Here is a 25,039-nt window from a genome sequence, read left to right as displayed (position 1 = left end):
TGCTAACCAATTTGCTAAGTTTTATACTGTATACAATAGTTAATTTATTCAATGTTAAATTCAGATTACTTTAAGTGAAAAGAAAAAAAAAAACTGTTTGACCATACTTGAGCAATTACCAGCTTTACTAAAAAAAGTAACTAGTAAGGATTAATCATGAATCTGGCAAAGTAATTGGGATAAAGAGATAAATTATCAATGGGACGGATCCATAAACATCTACTAGGTAAGAAGGTACATACATTTACGCGTACACATATAGTTTGTAATCTCTAAATACTACAGTCAGGGAGTCCACAGCGCATACTGGACGCAATTTATTACATCCTGAATCAGAACCTGCACATTTATAATAAATAGTATGATGATGTCATTAAGCTTCTAACTGTGAATCTCGTCTCGTTCATTTTGTTCACGAATAGTGGCGTGTTAGTCAAGCACGACCACTTGAATACTTGTAGTCAAATTTGGTCGGTTTTTCACAAATTTCTGCTCTGTATGTGAGTCGATTTGGATGAAACTTAAACCATGACATGTTTTTGACATATCAGTTTAAACGTCACCTCAACTGTGTTCGTAGGTTCTGTAATTTTTGTGTTGCAGATACTTTTAGCCGGATTGGACATATTTTGGCGTTGAATGCATTAGGCTGTGTCTGTGATATTAAGGGCTGGACCACTAAATATAGCTGCAAGCAGCAATACATGGTTTCAGTTTCAGTTCTGTGAAACTCAGCACGAGTTACACTTTTCTAAGTTAACTTTAAATGCTGCATCATTTTTTTTTCTCTCGTTGTTTTATAACTTTCTTTCAGGGTTTTCTGAGATTTGTTTGGACTTTTCTTTAACAGGGGTGTGACTTACTTCATTTCACGATGGAAAACCTGTCGTGATCGTGTCGTTTTTTGGGGGTTTTTTTTTACGTAGATTTAATCTTTTGGAAATGAATTGTGTATAAATAAAAAATGCACTTTATATGAAAAATCTAAATTTTCATGGGTTTTTTCCAATCACCTTGGATTTATGTCTGGACCAATCAATGTGCACTCACGTCACTGAATGTGTCGTTAAGTTTAATTGTTTCTCAGGAATGGTGTGTTAACAATTATGATTGTTCCTGGATTATGCTATGCGGAAACAAAAGAAAAGGTTGGTTCCTCCAAAGGTTCTTAGAACTTCCTTTTGTGCAAAAATGCCTTCTGTGACCGATTATTATTTTGGGGTTTTGTAAAATGCAGCATGTCTTACAGTTTTCCGGGTTTCCCTTAAAAGCAGCGCTGGCTTGAGTTGTCTGTCAACATGGGTTGTCTGTGAATGCTACGCAGTCCACAGGGTGCAAGTGGCTGGATGTGAAATACTTCCGTGAGATGAAGCTTGGACTTGTATAACTTCAGATAATGATATTACAAAGTACCCCACTCCTCAAACTAATCAAATTGTGCCAACCTTCTTCTACTTCTGTTTTTCACAAATTTCTGCTCCAAATCTAGATCAATATCGATCATACTTGGGCAACAAGATGTCTGAACAAACAAGACTTCAACCATGTCTGTGCGTACTGTGGTTGGCGTGTTCCAGACACTTTTATGCCGAAAAACAGTCAGACAATGAAGAAGAATAATAAGAAGGCTGGTATTTAGTAGGCTGGTATTGAGTAGGCTGGTAGTTGGTAGGCTGGTAGTTAGTAGTTAGTTTTCTGGTAGTTCGTTTTCTGGTAGTTAGTAGGCTTGTAGTTAGTGGTTATATGCTGGTAGTTAGTAGGCTGGTGGTTAGTAGGCTGGAAGTTAATCGGCTGATAGTAGTTAGTATGCTGGTAGCTAGTAGGCTGGTATTTTGTAGGCTGGTAGTTAGAAGGCTGGTATTTAGTAGACTGGTAGCTAGTAAACTGTTAGTTAGTGGTGAGTACGTTGGTAGTTAGTAGTCTGGAAGTTAGTAGTTAGTATGCTGGTAGTTTGTAGGCTGGTGGACTACAAATATAAGCTCAATAGGACTTGGTATGCTGGTGGTTAGTAGGCTGGTAGTTAGTAGGCTGGAAGTTATCGGTTAGAAGGCTGGAAGAAAATAGGCGGATAGTTAGTAGTTAGTAGGCTGGTAGTTAGTCGGCTGGTAGTTAAGAGAGTGATGGTAGTTAGTATGCTTGTGGTAAATTGGCTCTTAGTTAATGGTTAATAGGCTGGAAGTAAATACGCTGATAGTTAGTAGTTGGTAGACTGGTAGTTAGTAGGCTGGTAGTTAATACGCTGACACCAGTTAGTATGCTGGTAGTTAATTAGCTGTTAGTTAGTAGGTTTGTAGTTAATTGGCTGATATCAGTTAGTTTGCTGGTAGTTAGTAGGCTGGTAGTTAGTAGGCTGGTATTTAGTAGGCTGGTAGTTAGTGGTTAGTATGCTGGTAGTTACTTGTCTGGTAGTTAGTAGTTAGTATGCTTTTAGTTAGTAGTCTGGTAGTTAATAGGCTGATATTAGTTAGTTTGCTGATAGTTAGTAGGCTGGTAGTTAGTAGGATGGTATTTAGTAGGCTGGAAGTTAGTGGTTAGTAGGCTGGAAGTGAATAGGCTGATAGTTAGAAGTAAGTAGGCTGGTAGTTAATAGGCTGATAGTAGTTAGTAGGCTGGCATTCAGTGGTAAGTAGGCTGGAAGTTAATAGGCTGATAGTTAGTAGGCTGGTAGTTAGTGGTAAGTAGGCCGGAAGTTAATAGGCTGATAGTTAGTAGGCTGGTAGTTAATAGGCTGATAGTAGTTAGTAGGCTGGTAGTTAATAGGCTGATATTAGTTAGTTTGCTGGTATTTAGTCGGCTGGTAGTGAATATGCTGATGGTAGTTAGTATGTTGATAGTTAGTAGGCTGGTATTTAGTGGTAAGTAGGCTCAAAGTTAATAGGAAGAAAGAAACAGTCTTTATTCGTCATGCAACACACCACACTACACTACAACACATGCTTGCACACACACATGCTTTGATGGTGGCCGGTGAAATGGATCCTCTGCTTTTGACCCATCCTGGCTTGTCCTTCCTCTGGGGGCACAGCCAGGAGCAGTGGGCAGCGTACGTGGACGCGCCCGGGGACCAGTGTCCATCGCTGGTCAGACGATGATGGGTGCATGTCCTTACTGACGTGAGGTGTAGGAAACCCCATGTTAGCACGGGGAGAACATGCAAACTCCACACAACAAGGCTCCTATTAGGGAGATAACCCGTCAGAGCACGGTGCCAACAGCGCCCCAGGCGGGAATCGAACCCAGGACCTTCTTGCTGTGAGGCAGCAGTGCAATGCACTAGGTTGATAGTTAGTAGGCTGGTAGTTAATTGGCTGATAGTAGTTATTGTGCTGGTAGTTAGTAGGCTGGTAGTTAATAGGCTGATACCAGTTAGTATGCTGGTAGTTAATTGGCTGGTAGTAAGTAAGCTGGTTGTTAGTGATTACTAGGCTGGAAGTTAGTAATCTGGTATTGATCCTGTTTCCATGACAACACCACCTTCTTCAGCCTCTTCATCATGGTGACGATTCTGACAAACTGCGTCTTTATGACCCTGAGTGACCCTCCAGCCTGGAGCAAGACAGTGGAGTAGGTCTGCCTGTCTCTCTGTCTGTGTCTGTCTGTCTGTCTGTCTGTCTGTCTGTCTGGCTGGCTGTCTAACCACCTGTCTGTCATCTTCCTGCTTGTGTGTGTGTCTTTCTGACTCTGTCTGTTTGTATGACAGTCTTTCTCTTTCCCTGTCTGTCTCTCTAACTTCCTGTCGATTTCTCTGCTTATCTCACTCTACCTGTTGGTCACTCTAACTAACTGTCTGCCTCTCTGTCTGTACATCTGTCTGTCTCTCAGGTATGCGTTTACAGGCATCTATACGTTCGAAGCCACCATCAAGGTTATTGCTCGAGGGTTCTGCATTGGAAGTTTCACCTTCCTCAGGGATCCCTGGAACTGGCTGGACTTCATGGTCATTAGCATGGCGTCAGTACAGCAAATACTGCAAATGCTGCATTTACTCTAGTATTTGTAGAATACTGTGTATACTGTAGATAATATTCATACATTACATTTCACTGCATATATGTATGAAAGTATGTCTATGTATGTGACAAATAAAAATCTTGAATCTTGAATCTACTGTCATGAAATTCCACATATTTACATACATATACTGTTTTAGACTAAAACTCATCTATTGTAGAATGCTACTTTTATTTTGCTGCCACTATACTACTATTTACTGAAAAATACTGAAATAATAATACAAGTACAGCTTACTAACCCTATCTGTCTCTCCAGGTACATCACAGAGTTTGTGGACTTGGGGAACGTCTCAGCGTTGAGGACATTTCGAGTTCTTCGGGCTCTGAAAACCATCACAGTGATTCCTGGTCAGCTTCACTTTCATGCCACATGCTTATGGTGACCAGATTTTGTTTTCAGCGCTTTTATTTATTTATATATATATATATATATATATATATTTTTTTTTTTTTTTTTTTTGGAGGGGGGGTAATGTGGATGAAAATATACTCCTTCGGAAATACAGGTGAGTGGGGGTGAACGAATTAAATAAACAACAAACCACAGATCACCATTTTTTGGAAAAAAAGGGGGTTACATACCTACATACATGTTGCATGTTCGCCACAATACGCCACCCAAGTGGCGTTTCCAGGGCCCTCCGGCACAGAGACACAGATGACGGGGGCTTGCAAACACCAGTTTATTGTAGAGGTGAGGCTAGATGTAATTAGCCAGGAGCAGATAGAACATGTCATGACAAAGAAGGAAGAAGAAGAAACAGTCTTTATCATGCAACACACCACACTACAACACACATGCTTTTGATGGTGGCCGGTGAAATGGATTCTCTGCTTTTGACCCATCCTGGCTTGTCCTTCCTCTGGGGGCACAGCCAGGAGCAGTGGGCAGCATATGTGGATGTGCCCAGGGACCAGGTGATAAATGTCCATTGCTGGTCAGACAATGATGGGTGCATGTTTTTAGTGGGGGTCCTTACTGACGTGAGGTGGAGGAAACCCCATGTGAGCACGGGGAGAACATGCAAACTCCACACAGAAAGGCTCCTATTTGGGAGACAACCCACCGGAGCACGGTGCCAACAGCGCCCCAGGCGGGAATCGAACCCAGGACCTTCTTGCTGTGAGGCAGCAGTGCAATGCACTGCGCCACCGTGCCACCGAAGGGCTCCCGTCCTGAATGAGTGTGTGGATGGGGTTTTTAAACCCGATGCTCATTAGCCCAACCAACGGGCATCACGTGTGGCTGCTCAAGCCATCCCATCCACCTCAATACTGTATATATGCTTATATACCTTATTGAACAAAAACAAAAAATGGTTGCATAACAGGGGGGCTCTTTCAGTCACTCTCTTACGAATCAAGTGAATCAAACCAGCAACCCTCCAACCACAGCTGCTTGAGAGCTGTAGGATGAAGCTTCTTGTTACCAGATGTTTGCTCCTTCTTGCATGACATTGGAGAAGCTTCTTCCAGATGTTGAGGTGTCTGTCTCTTTAAGAGATTCTAGCACAGCTGTGATTGGGCTACATTATTTCACAGAACTAACAGGTTTCTACCTGTGTGTTAAGAATTTTGGTAGATCCTGTAGCCAGCAGGTTCCCCATGGCCCTGAATGTCCACAGGAGGCACCCAAGAGATGCTCAGGTCCACAGGTGGTTCCCAAGAGTTACCCAATATGTTCCTCCTCTTTCACCATGATCTCCTTCAGCACCCCTTTCAAGCAATCAGGCGGTGCGGTGTCACTTCCTGGTTATCTTGCTCAGCTTCAGGTTTCAGCAGTGTTGTCCGACAACAGTTGATGACTCACTTCTTCAAACTCTAGAGGAACATTTGGAGGAACATTTGGAGGAGGTCTTGCAGAACTGGATATTTCCCTGTTTCTCTCTGATGGCCAAGCTAGTGTTTCCACTACTTCAACCTATGTTTCTGTCCGCCTGTCTCATTTCCAGGTCTGAAGACCATCGTAGCAGCTCTGATCCAGGCGGTGAAGAAGCTCGCCGATGTGATGATCCTCACAGTCTTCTGCCTCAGTGTCTTCGCTCTGATTGGTCTACAGCTCTTCATGGGAAACTTGCGCCAGAAATGTGTCCTGTGGCCCCCGGCAACAGTCGGCAACCTGTCGCTAAGCAACCAAACAGGAACAGGAAACAGTTCCTTTGACTTCCAGCAATACATCAACAACCCTGGTATCGGTTCCTCTTTCAGACAGACAGACAGATAGAGACAGACAGAAAGCTTTCTTATATAAGTCGTCTTCAGTCGAAATCAACATCAAATAATGTCTGTCTGCCTGTCTCTCTGCTTGTCTGTCTTTCTCTCCAGAGAACTACTACTTCCTGTCTGGCCACCAGGATGCTCTGCTCTGTGGGAACAGCTCTGATGCTGGGTAGGATGAGTAGTGATACCATCGTACAATACTAGTACTAGAACAGGTGAAGTATCTAAAGTATTAGCTCAGTATTCCCTCCTGATGGACCCTGTGTACTCTGTGTGTACTCTATGTGTGCTATGTGTACTCTGTGTGTATAGTGTATGTCCAGATGGGTATTTGTGTATGAAGGCTGGAGGGAACCCGAACTATGGTTACACAAGCTACGACTCGTTTGGCTGGAGCTTCCTGGCCCTGTTCCGCCTAATGACCCAGGACTTTTGGGAAAACCTGTTCCAGCTGGTTAGTTGCCTTACTGCTAACGAACAAATTAACTAACCAACTGACCAACCGACCGACCGTCCATGTTAAATCCTCTGTGATGTGGACTTCAGGGACTTGAAGCTGCTCACCCTGTTGACAGAAGTTCCGTTCCATTCCGTTCCAAGGGCGCGTGCGTCCTAGGTTGTAATCCTCGCCTAAAGTCTACAATCGGCTCCTTATTTTTGCTGACGTCGGGTCAGTGCTGACGTTCAAGTCGACACCAAAACTCAATTGAGAAGTCATTCACAGATGGCGAGTATGCCAAAACATTCATGCTTGATGTGGCCAATGAACTGTTTGATGACATCCCAAATAAAGATAGGATAATCAAACCAATAAAAGACATGTCTCTTTCCTGCAAAAACGGTTCACGATCGTACCAATATGATGGCAAATCAAGTCAAGGAAACACAAATTAAGGAGATAAATGCAGCGACATACTTTTTTCTCACTTTTGATCAGTCAACAGACGTTAGCCATTTATCTCAGTTTAGTATAATTGCGAGGTATGCGGCAGGTGACACACTGCGTGAGGAAAGTTTAGCTGTTTTGCCAATGAATGGGTGAATAAGAGGGGAGGATTTATTCAAGTCTTTAATGGAGTTCGCTAAAGAAAAAAAATCTAGAGATGGATAAACTTATTTCTTTGTGTACTCCTTGTATGTGGGGGAAAAACAAAGGATTTGTAGTGCTTCTTCGTGAACCTGAAAATAGGCCCATCCTCAGTTTTCATTGCATTCTGCACCAGGAGGCGCTCTGTGCTCAAATGTGTGGCGAGCAGCTTGGTGGGGTGATGTCACTGGTCATTCGAGTGGTCAACTTTATTGTTGCCCAAGCTTTAAATGATCACCAGTTTAGAGCACTGTTGGAGGAAGTTGGGAATAAATATCCCGGTCTGCTTTTACACAGCAATGCGCATTGGTTGTCAGGGGGGAAGATGCTCAGCCGTTTTTTACGACTTGCCTGAGTGAAATCCGAACTTTTCTCGAAATGAAAGGTGTCAAGCATCCTGTGCAAGCTAACACCGAGTGACTCCTGCAGTTTCACTATCTCGTGGACATAACTGGACATCTGAACCAGCTCAATGTGAAAATGCAAGGCATTGGAAATTCAGTCTTTTCCCTTCAACAGGCAGTCTTTGCATCTGAAAGCAAGCTGGAACTTTTTATCAGGGACATTGAAACAGGCCGTATGGTTATGCTGGTTATGCACTTTGAAAGACTGCGAAAATTTAAAGATCCATGCTTAGCAAGAGACCCCACTCAACATTTTGATCTCCAGCAGCTAGCTGGCTTTATGTCCAATCTCCTGCAGTCATTCAAAGCGTGTTTTAGAGATCTTTTTGAGCACTCTATTCTTTTTGAATTCATCACTCATCCACGCGAGTTCAGTGTTCAGTGTTCAGTGTTCAGTGGACAAAGCCGACCTGATATGCATCCCCGGGGTCTGCATCAGAGACTTTGAGCATGAAATTGCTGACCTGAAGGCTTCAGACATGTGGCTGAGTAAGTTTAAGTCACTGAATGGAGAGTTGGAAAGACTTGCACAACAGCGAGCAGAGCTGGCAAGTGAACATAAGTGGACAGAAATTAAAAAAACAAAAGATCAGCTGATTCTCACTTGGAACGAGCTTCCCGTCACAAACCACACAATGCTGCATGTGAGTATTGCCGTATTGAGCATGTTTGGCTCTAAATACGCATGTGAGCAGTCTTTCTCGCATCTGAGAAACACTATGACCACCCTACGCTCACATTTAACTGATGGAAGCCTCAACGCCTGCATGAAGCTTAACCTCACTACGTGTGAAGCAGACTAAAAGCCCATCAGCAAAACCATTCAGCACCAGAAGTTGCATTAATGGTATTTAATTTTTCATTGGTTAGCTACAGTATAAAAACAATATTATTCAGAAGAATAAAGAGAAATTTATTATCATTTAGTCATTTAGCAGATGCTTTTATCCAAAGCGACTTACAATTATTCAAACACCGACGGACGCAGCCATCAGGAGCAATGAGGGGTTAATTGTCTTGCTCAAGGACACTACAGCATGCTAGCAGGAGGAGCCTGGGATTGAACCAGCAACCTTTAGATCACTAGACCACCAGCTCTACCGCCTGAGCTACTGTCCCCCCTATATATAGAGATGTGTTATATGTTAAAAATGTCTTACTTAAAAAATGTATGCATTAAGTTGCATTCAATTTTATATGGCTCACAAGGAAATACATTTAGAAACATCTGGCTTTTATTACATTACATTACATTACATTTAGCTGAGCTACCATCCCCCCATGGCTCTCAGAGTCAAAAAGGTTCCCGATCCCTGCTCTATGGGCTCCTCTAACTCTAGGGGCCCCTCTACCTCAATGGACACCTCTTCCCCTATGACCCCTGTCATGGCTAAACAGAGGTCCAGACTTTGGGCCAATAAAAAGAAAAAACACTGGATTTAGATATGAAGTTTTGTCGTCCCTGGACAGGAAATTTTAGCAAAACAGCAGCACAGAACAACTACGAAATAAGAAGGTAAACCAAAATATGAACGAACATCGTAATGGGATATAGACAAATTATGTTCAACGTTTGGTTCTAAATTCAAGCAGAAAAAATAACAGAAAATGCATGGCCACTTTGCCGCATGGCCGTCGTGCCAGTACTAATACCGGTCCCCCCACATGAAACCGAAAACCAGTCCCATGAAGGGCCTCCGGCATCTGGAAGAGGGATGACAAGTACAGAAGAGACGGAAACACGTCAACCCTCAACACCAGGACATTAACAGTGATGGTCAGCTTCCGGGCTTTCCAGAGGGTGGCTTTCTTCTGGATTGCTGCAATACTCCTGGTCCAGTTGGCCGCAGCGCTGTAGGCTGCCTCAAAGTCCGGCCTGAGCATCCTTAGGGGTGCCTCGCAGAGCGAAGGCCCCCCTGGTACATCCGTCTGACACTTGGCCGAAGTCCTTTAAGATCTCTACATCAATAAAGCCTGAGAAGGCACCGCGGCGCCGACTGAAAAACTGATGCCTTAGACTCCCTTATATACCTACAAAGTTCTCATGTCCTGCCCCTTTTCAGCGCCGGGAACCAATCCTAGTCCCGGGAATATGTTCCAAGGAAGCAATTGTAGTCTTGTGACCTCATCCTGTGCTCCTGGAAAGGCCCTTTCACGATTCTTGGAATGCTAGCTTCACATTTCACCAAATATGGGCAAGTTCCTCTGAACCACTTCTTCGCTCTGGCTGCGTCTCCCCTCCCGTTTCTGTTGGAGTCTTTGGCTTCCTCTGCTGGTCACATGAAGTGCTAGACATTGGCTCTCTCTGCTGGTCTTCATTATGTGCTAGATTTTTGCTCCATCAGCTGGTCTGCATGATGTACATTTTTTTTAAAGGTTTTTTGATACACTTATCTTGAGTATTGGCGGTTTTAGAACAACATGTAACATGTTATTTTCATGTGGGGTTACTAATTAGGGCTACATATTAACCACAACAGCCCCTCTTCCTCTATTGGCCCTCTCCCTCTAACTCAATGATCCCCTCTTCCTCTATGGGTCCCTCTCCCTCTAACTCTATGGGCCCCTCTACTTCTCCTTTGTCCTGACTTGGTCCATTCTTGACCCTCAGAGGTGCGTTCCTTTATGCATGAATAGGGAATGATTGCTGATTGAAAAATTGTGCAAAACCATTTTGCACATGTGCAAATGAGGTTCACATTCAAGAGAATAAGTTGTATCAGCTGTGACCAAATGGGTTTATATATATTGAATTGATTCACTCGATTGAGTTTTGCATCTTCTGTCGGGATTTCATGTGTTAACTGTTTCGCAAAAATTTGCTTAGCCTTTGCATTGTTTGTGAAAGCAATATGTGACCCACCGCGGTCTTTTTGCACCATTTGAAAGTGGAGAATAAGAGCTTCCAAACAAGGTGTCGCTTGGGCAAATCAAGCAAATATTTTTAAAGCTATGATGTGTTATTGACAAGGGTGTGGCAAATCGTGTTTCTGAGATAATCACCTTCAAAGTTTTCCCCACACCAGGTTCATCCAGCCAGCTCCCAGAATGCATATGGGGTTGGCGGACAAAGAAAGCCTCATGGCAAATTGACGTACTGCTGAATGGGTCAATCACAAACAGCTCAACAGCACAACTAATTTTGTTTTAAAAAAAGCTTTTTTAAAAGCTTTTTTAAAAAAGCTAAAAAAGCTCATAGGCGATAGTGGCGCCGCCCCTAGCGGTCGCCTGCGCCGGCGCTCCAGTTACTTTCTTACTCTTTAGTATTTTTTTCCTTTTTTTATCACAATGTTCGCCAGAAAAACATCAACAATTAACTCATACGACCGCGATGCACTCATGGATATAAAAATTTCCCTAAACGAACAACTTTGGGACTTTTTATCCGTGGGAGCAGAGTGGCCGGCGGAAATCCTACGCGGGAACACTCGCAACAACAACTACAACAACAAAAATGGAGTCGCTGTTCCACGAGCCGGCCCACGGAGGAAGCACCGAGGTAAACGAGGCGGCATTCGGGTCAGAATGAGGACGCAACCTTACCGTCCACCTCTGCCAAGCATCCTTCTTGCCAACGTCCAGTCCCTGGAGAACAAGATGGATGAACTTCGAGCGAGGATTCAATTCCAGCGAGACACGAGGAACTGTTGCGTCCTCTGCCTGACGGAAACATGGCTGACCCCACTGGTGCCGGATGAAGCCATACGTCCAGCCGAGGCCTTCTCCGTGTTCCGCGGCGACAGAACGGGAGAGTCGGGGAAATCCAAAGGTGGAGGCGTCTGCCTAATGGTAAACAACCGCTGGTGTAACGCCAACAACACCAAATTCCTCTCCCACTCCTGCTCGCCGAACCTGGAACAGCTGACCATCCTATGCCGTCCATTTTATCTCCCCCGGGAATTCAGCACGGTCATCATTACAGCCGTTTATATCCCACCGCAAGCGGACACCGACGCAGCTCTGTCGGTTCTGTACGATGTGTTGTGCGGATTTAGAACAGACATCCCGACGCGGCTGTGGTGGTGACTGGGGACTTTAACAGGGCCAACCTGAAAAAAGTTCTGCCAAATTTCCACCAACACATCACGTGTGCCACCAGGGGAGACAGAACTCTGGAGCATTGTCACACACCTTACAAGAACGAATACAAGCCCGTCTCGCTCCCTGCTTTCGGGAAATCAGATCACGCCGCGATCTCGCTGCTTCCTGTTTACAGGCCTCTGGTCGCGCGGGATCTGGTGATGACGAGGGAAGTGAAGCGGTGGACGGACCAATCAGAGGCTGCGCTTCAGGACGCTCTGACTGACGTAGACTGGGACATGTTCCAAACAAGTTCAAGTGACGTCAGCGAGTTTACGGAGGCTGTAGTAAGTTTCGTGGCTACGCTGGCAGATGAAATCGTTCCCACGGTGAAAGTTCGGATATTTCCAAACCAGAAACCATGGGTTGATAAATCCATCCGCTGCGCTCTGAATGCGCGCACGGCCGCTTACAACGACGGACTTGTATCTGGTAACATGGACAATTACAAAGCGGCGTCGTACAATCTGCGGAGGGCGGTGAGGGACGCCAAACGGACGTACAGAGACACCGTGGAGCTGCAGATGGAGCGGGGGGACACAAGACGCTTGTGGGAGGGGCTGCGAACAATAACAAACTACAAGAGCAGCTCCTCCCCAGCCACGAGTGTGGACGCCTCCCTGGCCAACCAACTGAACTCCTTTTATGCGCGGTTCGAGTCTGGCAGCAGCACCGCTAGCTCGCCGGCTAATTGGAGCTACACCGCTGGGGATGAGCGCGCACTCTCAGTGTCCGTGCACGAGGTCAGGAGGGCTTTGATGCGGGTGAACACCAGGAAAGCTGCGGGCCCAGACGGCATATCTGGGCGAGTACTGAAGACCTGTGCTAACCAGCTAGCTCCGGTGTTCACCACAATATTCAACATCTCCCTGGCTGAATCAGTGGTCCCATCCTGCTTCAAGAGGTCCACCGTCGTTCCTGTCCCGAAGATCGCCTCTCCAACCTGCCTGAATGACTACCGTCCGGTGGCCCTCACCTCGGTGGTCATGAAGTGTTTCGAGAGGCTTATTAAGGATTACATCTGCGCCTCCCTCCCCCGCACCTTGGACCCGTTGCAGTTTGCGTACCGGCAGAACAGATCCACGGATGACGCGGTCTCCCAGGTACTGCACACCACGCTCACGCACCTGGATGGCCAGAAGGGGGCCTATGTGAGAATGCTGTTCATTGATTATAGTTCAGCTTTCAACACCATAGTTCCCACCAGACTGGCTGTCAAGCTGATGGAGCTAGGATTGAATGGTCCGCTGTGCACCTGGATCCTGGACTTCCTCACAGGCCGCCCCCAGGTGGTCAAGGTGGGGAAGTACATGTCAAGCTCCCTCACCCTGAATACAGGATCCCCCCAGGGTTGCGTCCTCAGCCCCCTACTGTACTCCCTGTACACACATGACTGTGTGGCCAGGTCCAGCTCCAACACCATCATCAAGTTTGCTGACGACACCGTGGTCGTAGGCCTGATCACCGACTGCGATGAGAAGGCCTACCGCGAGGAGGTGGCTGACCTGTCACTCTGGTGCCAGGACAACAGCCTACACCTGAACGTCAGCAAAACCAAGGAGCTGATTGTGGACTTTAGGCGTGGATCACAATCGAGGACGCACGCGCCCTTGTGGATTAATGGGACTTCTGTCGATAGGGTGAGCAGCTTCAGATATCTGTGAGTCCACATCACAGAGGACTTAACATGGACTGTTCACACAGACACTCTGGTGAGAAAGGCGAGGCAGCCTCTCTACCACCTCAGGCAGCTGAGGAAATTCCGGGTCTCGGTGAGGATCCTCAAGTCCTTCTACTCTGGAGCAATGGAGAGCATCCTGATAGGCAACATCACTGCCTGGTTTGGGAACTGTACTGCCCAGGACAGGCGGGCCCTGCAGAGGGTGGTGCGTTCAGCTGAACGTACCACTGGAACTACCCTCCCCCCCTTGCAGGAGTTATACACCAGGAGGTGTAGTAGCAGAGCCCGTAGGATCATGAAGGATCCTCATCACCCCAACAACGGACTGTTTCAGCTGCTGCGGTCAGGCAAGCGCCTCCGCAGTCACGCAGCGAGAACAGAGAGACTGAGACGGAGTTTCTTCCCTCAAGCCATTAGAACTGTCAATGCTGACCTCACCAGGGGTCCTAACTGAGCCATGCACTAGGCTCCACTACCTACTGTACTGTATGTAGCGTACTGTACCGCATACTGTATCACTGTTCAGGGTTGTTCGTGATGCCGTATTGCTGCGCCGTACTGTTGTATACTGTGCTGTATTATCCCAAACACTACCTCACACTATTCACATTCACATCCCACTTTAATTCACATGCCACTTTAAATGCATATATCTGTATATACATAGGCATATTCCTTCTACCTATTCCATTTTATTTCAATTTATTTTTATTGTATTTTATTCTATATATTTTTTATCTTATTCTATAAGTATTCCACTTACTGTATTACGTTTTAGGAGTCAGTTAGTCGGTCTATTAGAAAGGAATTTTCTACTTTTTATTTTATTTTATTTTTTTATTTATTCCTAGGACTTATTGTGTGCTATCACCGGGTGCGTTGCATTACATTTCACTTCATATATGTATGGAAGTATGTATATGTATGTGACAAATAAAAATCTTGAATCTTGAATCTTGAATCTTGAATCTTTTATTTCACAGTAAGAATAGACATGTTTTATAAAAGTGGAATTATTTTGGAGTTTAAAAGTACGGACAACACAACAAAATGTAGAGTTTATCAATATTATGAGTGTCAGAAAATCTGAAATCTGAAAATCTGTCACCGATCCTTCACTTTGGAGAACGATTTCATCATGTTCAGTCAACAAATAATCATCATTAATTCTCCAAGAGGGGGAAGGCGACTCACCACAGGTGAGAAAAATGACAAAAAAAACAAAGAAAAACAATATGTATTTGACAAAACATAATTAAGTCGATGAAGATTTAAATAGCAATTTGCGTGTGGCATCATCCTTCCTGATATTTACAGCAGTAAAGGAGAAGAAAAGAGAAGGACGTGATCAGGAGGGTGTTAAGGGGTGTGGTACAAGCAGATACTGGTTGTGTGCATGCGTGCGTGCGTGCGTGCGTGCGTGCGTCCCTGTACCAGTTTATTATTATACAGAACCACCATCAACCCCCCTCTTTGGAGAACTATTTTTCATGTTTGGGTCTATAAATAACTGATCACTACTCCAAGATGGGGAGATTCACCAGGGATGAGACAATTAAACATAGAACCAAACAACATTTACACAAAAACATAAACATTGAATTGCAACATATTGAAAAATAGAGTTAATCAGGTCTCTAGGAAAACTAGAACTACAACTGGGCATGTGGCCTCTTCCTGTCATAGTTAGGGTGGTAAATGAGGGAGGAAAGGAAAGGAATGGAGAGAAACTTTGGTGGAGTGGTGAATAATATGTGTATTCTCTATTATGTAGACTATTATGTAGACTGACTGGAGGTCCATAGAGGTGCTTGATGAGGCTGTTTCTGATGGCAAATCCCACTCCATGGTGTTTGGGTTCATCACCCACTTTCCCTTCCAGAAAGTCTATCCACCTTTCTCCTCCTTCAGTTGCCCCTCTTCAGCCTGGCGAGCTTATGACAGGGCAGGAAAGTCTGTGTTCAACCTTCTAAGCTCTCGAGCAATGAATGCTGATCTTCGTTCAGGTTGATCTCCCAGAAGCAGCATCCATGAGGGTCTGTATGTTCCAGGCTCCAATGTTCAAACCTCTATGTTTCTGAGCAGTATGAGGTCAACTAACTAACTATCTATCTATCTATCTATCTGTCTGTCTGTCTGTCTGCCTGTCTGTCTGTCTAACTACTGTCTCTCACCGCCTCTCTCCATCTGTTGGTCTCTCAGACCCTGCGTGCAGCAGGGAAGGCCTACATTGTCTTCTTCATCCTGGTCATCTTCCTGGGATCCTTCTACCTCATAAACTTGATCCTGGCCGTGGTGGCTATGGCCTACGCCGAGCAGAACCTAGAGACGGCCACCGAGGCCCGTGTACAGGAGGAGATGCTGAGGAGGAGGGAGCTGGAGGTATTAGTACGGTACTACTACTACTATACTATTAAAAATATTACTACCATACTACTACTTTACTACTTCTATACCAGTTCTACTGTACGACTACACTACTATGCTACCAGCACGATACAAATTCTAACAGAAAGACCAGCCCCATCCACTGGTTATTTTCAGAAAGGGTCAGTTAGTCAGATAGATGGATGGACAGACTAGTTAATCGGTTAAGATAGATAGATAGATGGATGGATTGATAGATGGACATCCACTACATATAGATAGGGTTAGCCTAACCCTGTAACCCTTACCCTGTAGCTCAGACTGAATGAAACCTGTTCTTACCCTAACCCTGTTGTAACCCTATCCCTGTTTTCAACCCTTACCCTGTCCTAACCCTATTCCAGCTTCGTCAGGCACCAGGTTGCAGAGATGACAGTCCAAACATCATAGAAACATGGCAGCATGGACTGATAGCAGTGAACGAAGTTTCCTTTGTATGCAAATTTTTGAAAACACATTTAACTTGGACCTTAACTATGCTCTTTGTCCTGTAAGCATAACATTCACGGGTTTTCAGAATAACACATAATACTGCGGTTACTAGGGTTACAGAAATATATGTCTGGAAGGTTGACTGCGGACTTAGAAATGATACATTTCTGAGGTTCATTGAACCTAGCATGGGGTCTTGATAATGTAAAAAATATGAGCCAAGTTTGTGCTGCGTAGCATCATCTTGTAGCTTTGTCTCCTGGTTAGTTTCTCCATGCAGTAGATCAAATTACATTACAGACATTGAGTGTAGGCCAAGTTCTGCATTTTCAAATTCCAACAATCTGGTTGGAAGACAAGCGCAGTCACCTCTGCTTTCTCCTGAAGGTATGAGCGGAACTGGCGTTAGACGCTGACAGATTTTGGAGGGGGATTTCAATAGTTTGTTGAGTAGAAAAGTAGTGATTGGGACACGTCACCTGACATGTGAGCGTGGCTCCCCACTTGAACCAACGCTATGAGCTCCATGTCTGTCCCTCAGGTTAAGGACCTGGACTTAACAGAGACAAGAAGGAATTCTACAAACCAACACAAGATCGAAGGTACACACAGTGCACACAGTTCTACACACAGCTCACACAGTCCTAGAAACAGTAAACACAGAACGACTGTAAACACAATACTACACACCGTCGTACACACAGTACTACATACAGTACACACAGTCCTAAAGTTCTATAGAAGAGTGCATGAATTTTCGTCTCTTCGGGGTTGTCTCTAGATGTTCACCTCTAGATGTACTGCTCCAGATCAGAATCAGAATCAGAATCAGAATAGTCCTTATTGCCAAGTAAGTTGACACGAACAAGGAATTTGTCTTGGTGTTCAGTGCATACATGAAACATAAATGTAAAACAATAAGGAAATTATAAGTAAAATGTATAAGAATATGTAAAATAAGACTGTTATTTAATTTATTTCTTTATTTTTAATAAAGCTGTACAGTTTGTGCAGGAATGTGCAAATGTTCAGTCCAAAATGTAACAGTATGTGCAATGTTTACTAATAAAAGTCCAGAAGAATGAGGAATGTGTGTTAATGTAACACATTGACATACCCATTCAGTTTAAGGCGTAGTGGTGGGGGGCGGGTTGGGACATTGTTGATGAGGTCAGTTGCAGACGAAAGAAACTTATCACCTTCTCAGCAGAGCGAATGAAACACTGCAGTCTGCCCTTGTCCTTGCTGGTTGCAGCAGCGTACTAGATGGTGATGGAGGAGGTGAGAACGGACTCAATGATGGAGGTGTAGAAGTGCACCATCATCGTCTCTGGGAGGTTGAACTTCCTCAGCTGCCACAGGAAGTTTGTCCTATGCTGGACTTTCTTGAAGATGGAGCTGATGTTCAGCTACCACTTGAGGTCCTGGGAGATGTTGGTTCCCAGGAAGCGGCAGGACTCCACAGAGTCAACTGCGTTCTTCCTGAAGGCCACAACCATTTCCACTGTCTTCACAGTGTTGAGCTGTAGGTTGTTCTGGCTGCACCAAGTCACCGGATGGTCAATTTTCCACCTGTAGGCGGACTCATCCCCACCAGAGATGACCCCAATGAGGGTGGTGTCGTCCGCAAATTTCAGGAACTTGAAAGACTGGTGGCTGGAGGTGCAGCTGTTGGTGTACAGGGAGAAGAACAAAGGAAAAAGAACGCAGCCTTGTTCTGATGTTGCAGATGTTCTCCTCCAGATGTTTTCCTTTAGATATACTGCTCCAGATGTTCTATTCTGGCTTGTCTCCAGATGTTCTCCTCTGGATGTTCTCCTCGAGATGTTATGCTCGCGATGTTCTGCTCCAGGTGTTCTACTCTAGATATTCTGCTCCCGATTTTCTCCTCTAGATGTACTGCTCCAGATGTTCTCCTCTAGATTTACTGCTCTAGATTTTCTCCTCTAGACGTTCTCCTCTAGATGTTCTGCTCAAGATGTTCTCCTCTCGATGTTCTGCTCGAGATGTAATGCTCTAGATGTTTTCCTCTCGATGCTCTCCTCTAGATTTTCTCTTCTCGACGTTATCCTCCAGATGTTCACCTCTAGATGTTTTCCTCTCAATGTACTGCTCCAGATGTTCTCTTCAATATGTTCTCCTTTAGATGTACTGCTGCAGATGTTTTCCTCTAGATCAGGGATCGGGGCTCTTTTTGTGTAATTCGATTAGGAATCTGAGAAAATCAAATACATTTATAATAAAAATACACCCTTTTTATTTGCTTTGTTTGGAGAAAAGATCACTCTGATCATGCAGCATAGCTGAGGAGATAGCGAAGAGAGCAGAGATTGATTCTGAAAAGATTCCCACCCGCCTTCTCACAGCCCGATGGCAAATGCCCCATGGCCCGGCAACAGTCCACGGCCCTGTAGTTGGGAACCTCTGCTCGAGATGACTTTCTCCAGATTATGTTCTTCAGAGGTTCTCCTCTGGTGTTCTCCTCTAGCTGTACTGCTCCAGCTGTTTTCATTAGATGTTCTGTTTTAGATTTCCAGATGTTCTCTAGATGTTCTCCTCTAGTTAGTTGGTCTAGTAGAAAGAAATTTTCCGAGGACATATTGTGTGTTATCACTGGGTGCGTTGCATTACATTTCACTGCATACATGTATGAAAGTATGTATATGTATGTGACGAATAAACCTCTTGAATCTTGAATCTTGAATCTAGATGTACTGCTCCAGCTGTTCTCATTAGATATACTGTTCCAGATAATCCCTGGATGTTCTCCTCTAGATGTTCTCTACCTTTCTCCTCTAGTCTTTCTCCTCAAGATGTTCTCCTCCTTCTCTCCTGCAGACCTGGAGGACCAGCAGAGACCTTGTCCTCCATGCTGGTACTGGTTCTCAGGGTCGTTCCTGCGTTGGGAGTGCTGTGGGAGCTGGCAGCGGCTGAAGGTGCGAATTTACCTACTGGTGATGGACCCGGTGGTGGAACTGGGCATCACTTTGTGCATCGTGCTCAACACTGTCTTCATGGCCATGGAGCACTACCCCATGACACCCGGGTTCGACCACATGCTGAGCGTGGGCAATCTGGTGAGGGACTTAGAGTGGTATATATATAAATACGGATATACACTACTCACAAACAGTTACAGATATTTGGCTTTCGGGTGACATTTCAGGATGAACCTAAAATGCACAATAACCTTTACAGGGGAGCTTAATTTGACCTTCTCTAAACTTTTGAATGCACATGTCCAACTGTTCAGTGTTTCAGTACTTTTTGCACAACTTGCTGCTCTCTAACAAGGAGCTGAACAGCAAAATTCACAACATGTGTTTGATCCATGAATCGACCAATACATTTCCTGGTTCAATTAGAATTGGTATTTAAACAGTCCTCTTCATCATGCTGTTCACATTTTGACATCATGAGACCAAGATGACACCTAACAATTGGTCAACAGTACCTCGCCATTGCGAGGCTTCAAACAGGATGTTCCCAGAGGGAAGTGGCCACTGAGCTTAAAGTGTCACAGAGTGTCATCAGCAGGTTGCAACAGAGATACAGAGAGACTGGAAGAGTCACAGAAAGGCATAGAAGTGGACGTCCTTTGGCCACATTCCACACTGATGAGCGATTCATTGTGAACAGTGCCCTGCGGAAGCGGATGATGAATGCCACTCAACTCCAAACACATTTAAGGGAGGTGAGAGGCACCCAAGTGTCACGTCAGACCATTTGAAACCATTTACATCAGCATGGTCTGCGTGCTAGACCACCTGCAAGGGTACCTGACCACACCACCAGGCACAGGCATCATCGTCTTGCATGGGCCAGGGAGCATTTAGGCTGGACGAGGGACCAGTGGGCCTCAGTGCTGTTCTCTGATGAAACTCGATTCACATTGAGCAGAAATGATGGCCGCCAATGATGTTGGACACGTCAAGGAGAGCGTTATGCATCAGCCACTGTTGCACCAGACGAGCCTTTTGTGGTGGTGTTACAGTGTGGGCAGGTGTGTCTAGTCAATACAGAACTGCCCTAAACTTTGTGTATGGTACAGTGACAAGCCCATATGACCTGAATAACATCATTAATCCAGTCATTGTGCCCCTGCATGAACAACACAGGCCTAATTTCATCTTCATGGACGACAATGCTCCAGCTCATCGAGGTCGCATCATTAGGGAACGGCTGCTGGAGACTGGGGTGCCTCAAATGGAGTGGCTGGCACTTTCTCCAGACCTGAATCCCACAGAAAACCTATGGGATCAGCTGAATCGCCGTGTAGAGGCTTGTAACTCTGTACCCCAGAACCTCAATGACCTGAGGGCCACCCTTCAAGAAGAGTGGGGTGCCATGCCTCAGCAGACAATAAGTCGACTTGTGAACAGCATGAGATGTCGTTGTCAAGCTGTAATTGATGCTTAAGGGCACATGACAAGAAACATTGACATTTTTGGTTGTGGTATACCCACCACTGTTGTTGGCTTTTGTTTCAATAAATTGTTTGAGATGAGGAAATCACCATTGCATGCTTCTACTTAAATGCCCTACTTTCATGATCTAATATCACTGTAGCGTGAACTTTTTACATTTTCCATTAATCACCCGAAAGCCAAATATCCCTATCTTTTTGTGAGTAGTGTATATAATCTTGTATATAATCTTAATATTATTATATAATTATATGTATATAATCTTAATATTATATTTAATTTGTTCTCAGGTTTTCACTGGAATATTCACAGCTGAGATGGTTCTGAAGCTGCTTGCTATGGACCCCTACTACTACTTCCAGGTCACACTTGTACTTCCTGTTTATTTATTCCTGCTTGCTGTTGACTTATTTATACTTCCTGTTGCATTATTCCCACTTCCTGGTGCCTTATCCCTACTTCCTGTTGACCAGGTGGGCTGGAATGTATTTGACAGCATCATAGTGACCATGAGTCTGGTGGAGCTGGGGTTGGCTAACGTCCAGGGTCTGTCAGTGCTGCGCTCCTTCCGATTGGTTAGTTCCACCACCCACTTCTTGTTTTGACCTTTCACTTCCTGTGTGAACTACCCACTTCCTGTTTCAACCTCCTACTTCCTGTGTTATTATCTCACATCCAGTGTTGACCTGGCACTTCCTGTCTTAACCTCACAATTCCTTCGTTGACCTCCCATTTCCTGTGTTATAACCGCTCGCTTTCTGTGTTGACCTCCCACTTCTGTTGTTAACCTCCCACTTCCTGTGTTGACCTCTCACTTCCTGTGTTATAACCTCCCATTTCCTGTCGCCCCCCCCCCCCCAGATGCGGGTGTTCAAGCTGGCCAAGTCATGGCCAACCCTCAACATGCTGATCAGGATCATCGGCAACTCAGTTGGCGCGCTGGGCAACCTTACGCTGGTGCTCGGCATTATAGTGTTCATCTTTGCAGTGGTGGGCATGCAGCTGTTCGGGCACTCGTACCGGGAGTGCGTGTGCCGCATCGCGGAGGACTGCGTTCTGCCACGCTGGCACATGGCCGACTTCTTCCACGCCTTCCTCATCATCTTCAGGGTGCTCTGCGGCGAGTGGATCGAGACCATGTGGGACTGCATGGAGGTGGCAGGGCCTGCTATGTGCCTCACTGTCTTTATGATGGTCATGGTCATAGGAAACCTGGTGGTGAGAAAGTCTGTCTGCCTGACTGACTGTCTGTCTGTCTGCCTGCCTGCCTGCCTGTAACATTTAAGTAAACAAATAATAATTAGTTAAATCAATTGATTGAATAAATAATGTTAGTTGGATTAGTCAGTTAATGGATTAGTCGGTTAATGGCTCATTTAAATGACTAGTCAGTTATTGGATTAGTCAGTTATGGGATTAGTTAATGGGTTAGTCAGTTAATAGATTAGTTAGTTATTGGATTAGTCAGTTCATGGATTAGTTAGTTGTTGGATTAGTTAGTGGATGGATTAGTAAATTAATGGATTAGTTAGTTGTTAGATTAGTCAGTTAATGGATTAATTTGTTGTTGGATTGGTCAGTTAATGGATAAATTAGTTGTTGGATTAGTCAGTTAATTGATATTTTAGTCGTTGGTTTACTTAGTTGATGGATTATTTAGTTGAAGCTCTAACTGCTGCTCTTTGCTGCAGGTCCTCAACCTCTTTTTGGCGTTGCTGCTCAGCTCCTTCAGTGGAGACAACCTGGCGGCTCCTGAAGATGAATCAGAGAATAATCTGCAGATCGCAATCAGTCGAATCAGCAGGTTCTTCCAGTGGACTCTCAGCAGAATCTTGAGCATGCTGGGAAAATACACTGGTAGGACTGGCAATGATTAATCACCTAGGTCACTCTGATTGATCATCTTGATCCCCTAGATTGATCACCTACATCACACTGATTGATCACCTAGATCACACTGATTTATAACCTAGATCACGCTGATTGATCACCAAGATCACGCTGATTTATAACCTAGACCACGCTGATTGATCATCTAGATCACGCTGATTGATAACAAAGATCCCTCTGAATGATAACCGAGATAGTGTATCACACTGATTAATAACCTAGATCACACTGATTTATAACCCAGATCATGCTGATTGATAACCAAATCACATTGATTGATAACCTAGATCACACTGATTGATCAACTCGATCACATAGATTGATAACCTAGATCACACTGATTGATAACCTAGACCATGCTGATTGATCACCTAGATCACACTGATTGATAACATAGATCACATTGATTGATAATCTAGATCACACTGATTTATAACCTCGATCATGTTGATTGATCAACTAGATCACGCTGATTCATAACCTAGATTACACTGATTGATCACCTAGATCACACTGATTGATTCCATTCCTACGAACAGGCCGTTAAGCCTGGTCAATTGGTTGATAAGTGAGGACCCATGTTATTTCACGTCAGCAGGCATGACTGGTATATATAGTCTTTATAGTATATATAGTGTAGATAGTGTATAAAGTGTATACAGTGTATATAGAATGTATAAGGTATCAAGTAAATATAGTATATATACTTATATATAGACTGCGGGAACGAGACTGAGACTGAGAACGCTGATGAGATGTATACACTGTATATAGTGTATACATGTATATATATTGAATAAAGTGTATATAGTATATATAGTGTTTACAGTATATATAGTGTATAAAGTGTATTTATATATAGTATATATATATCCCATATACGTAAGCCTGTTCCCTATATCTATTCCATTTTATTTTATTTTATTTTATTCTATATATTTTATTTTATTCTATAAGTATTCGACTTACTGTATTACGTTTTAGGAATCAGTTAGTTGGTCTAGTAGAAAGAAATTTTCTTAGGTAGCTACTGTGTTCAGTCTAGGACATATTGTGTGTAATCACCGGGTGCATTGCATTACATTTCACTGCATACATGTATGAAAGTATGTATATGTATGTGACGAATAAACCTCTTGAATCTTGAATCTTGAATCTATATAGTGTATATAGTATATATAGTATATATAGTGTATATAGTATATAAAGGGTGATGAGCTGAGATGCTTGGTATTGTACAGAGCGTACAATACCGACTGGTCAGAGAGCTAGTTGTAAATCCGAACGGTCTTTAAACCGGTAGGTTGTTAAGTGAGGAGTACTTGTAGTAATAGTGTAGTAGTAGTCTAGTAGTAGTAGTAGTGTAGCAGTGGTGTAGTAGTAATAGTGTATTAGTAGTCTAGTAGTAGTAGTTTAGTAGTAGTAGTGAATTTGCAGGGTGGTAGTAGTCATCTAGTAGTAGCAGTAGTGTAGTAGTGGTGTAGTAGTAGTAGCAGCAGGTAAGGGTAAGTTATTATTGTTGCATGTTATTACATAGTGTAACAGGTAATAAAATCCTGTGACATATCATGTAACATGTTATTACATAATGTAACATGTTATTCATCATTTAATAGGATATCCCTCATTAAAAAGGTTATGACATCATGCAACATGTTATTCATCATCTAACAGGTTATTTCATCATATAACATATTATTCACCATGTAACATATCACGGTATCATGTCAATGTTCTGAAACATGTAACATGTTTTTACTGTACATTATGTAAATATGTTATTCTTCATTTCACAGGTTAGGGCATCATGAAACATTTGTAACATGTAACATCTAACAAGTTATTCATCTGTTTAATGATGTTATTCATCATGTAATATGTTATGACATCTTGTCACATATAATTCATCATGTAACAGGTTATTTCACCATGTAACATGTTGTTCATCATGTAACAGTTAATTACACCGTGTAACATGTTTATCATCATATATCAGGTTACAACATCATGTCAACATCATGTTATTTATCATATAACAGGTTATTCATCATTTCACAGGTTATGACATCATGTGAAAGGTTATTCATCATGTAACATGATATTCATAGTCTAAAATGGTTTGACATCATGAAACATTTTATGTATAATTTAAAATGTTATTCATCATGTAACATGTGATTTATCATGTAACATGTTATGACACCATGAAACATATTGTCATCATGTAACAGTTAATTACATCGTGTAACATGTTAATCATCATATAACAGGTTACAACATCATGTAAGATGTTATTTATCATAAAACAGGTTATTCATCATTTCACAGGTTATGACATCATTTGAAAGGTTATTCATCATGTAACATGATATTCATAG

The 25,039-nt window shown here is 43.7% G+C and overlaps 1 protein-coding gene across 1 annotated transcript in view; it reads left to right on the top strand.

Moving 5' to 3' along the window:
• Positions 1 to 25,039, top strand: part of scn4ab (sodium channel, voltage-gated, type IV, alpha, b) — a 69,713-nt gene that overhangs the window by 7,881 nt on the left and 36,793 nt on the right. The window contains exons 4-15 of the mRNA XM_080010161.1: positions 3,484 to 3,564; positions 3,823 to 3,951; positions 4,270 to 4,361; positions 5,966 to 6,202; positions 6,339 to 6,402; positions 6,546 to 6,687; positions 15,688 to 15,904; positions 19,183 to 19,421; positions 21,062 to 21,133; positions 21,245 to 21,346; positions 21,633 to 21,989; positions 22,463 to 22,628. Coding sequence (XP_079866287.1) covers positions 3,484 to 3,564; positions 3,823 to 3,951; positions 4,270 to 4,361; positions 5,966 to 6,202; positions 6,339 to 6,402; positions 6,546 to 6,687; positions 15,688 to 15,904; positions 19,183 to 19,421; positions 21,062 to 21,133; positions 21,245 to 21,346; positions 21,633 to 21,989; positions 22,463 to 22,628 — 1,898 coding nt within the window. The remainder of the gene's footprint in view (positions 1 to 3,483; positions 3,565 to 3,822; positions 3,952 to 4,269; positions 4,362 to 5,965; positions 6,203 to 6,338; positions 6,403 to 6,545; positions 6,688 to 15,687; positions 15,905 to 19,182; positions 19,422 to 21,061; positions 21,134 to 21,244; positions 21,347 to 21,632; positions 21,990 to 22,462; positions 22,629 to 25,039) is intronic.

The sequence above is a fragment of the Zeus faber genome, assembly GCF_960531495.2.
Source record: "Zeus faber genome assembly, chromosome: 11".
Classification (NCBI taxonomy): Eukaryota; Metazoa; Chordata; class Actinopteri; order Zeiformes; family Zeidae; genus Zeus; species Zeus faber.
Note: the sequence above shows the minus strand (reverse complement) of the source record. Positions and strands in the feature narration are given on the sequence as shown.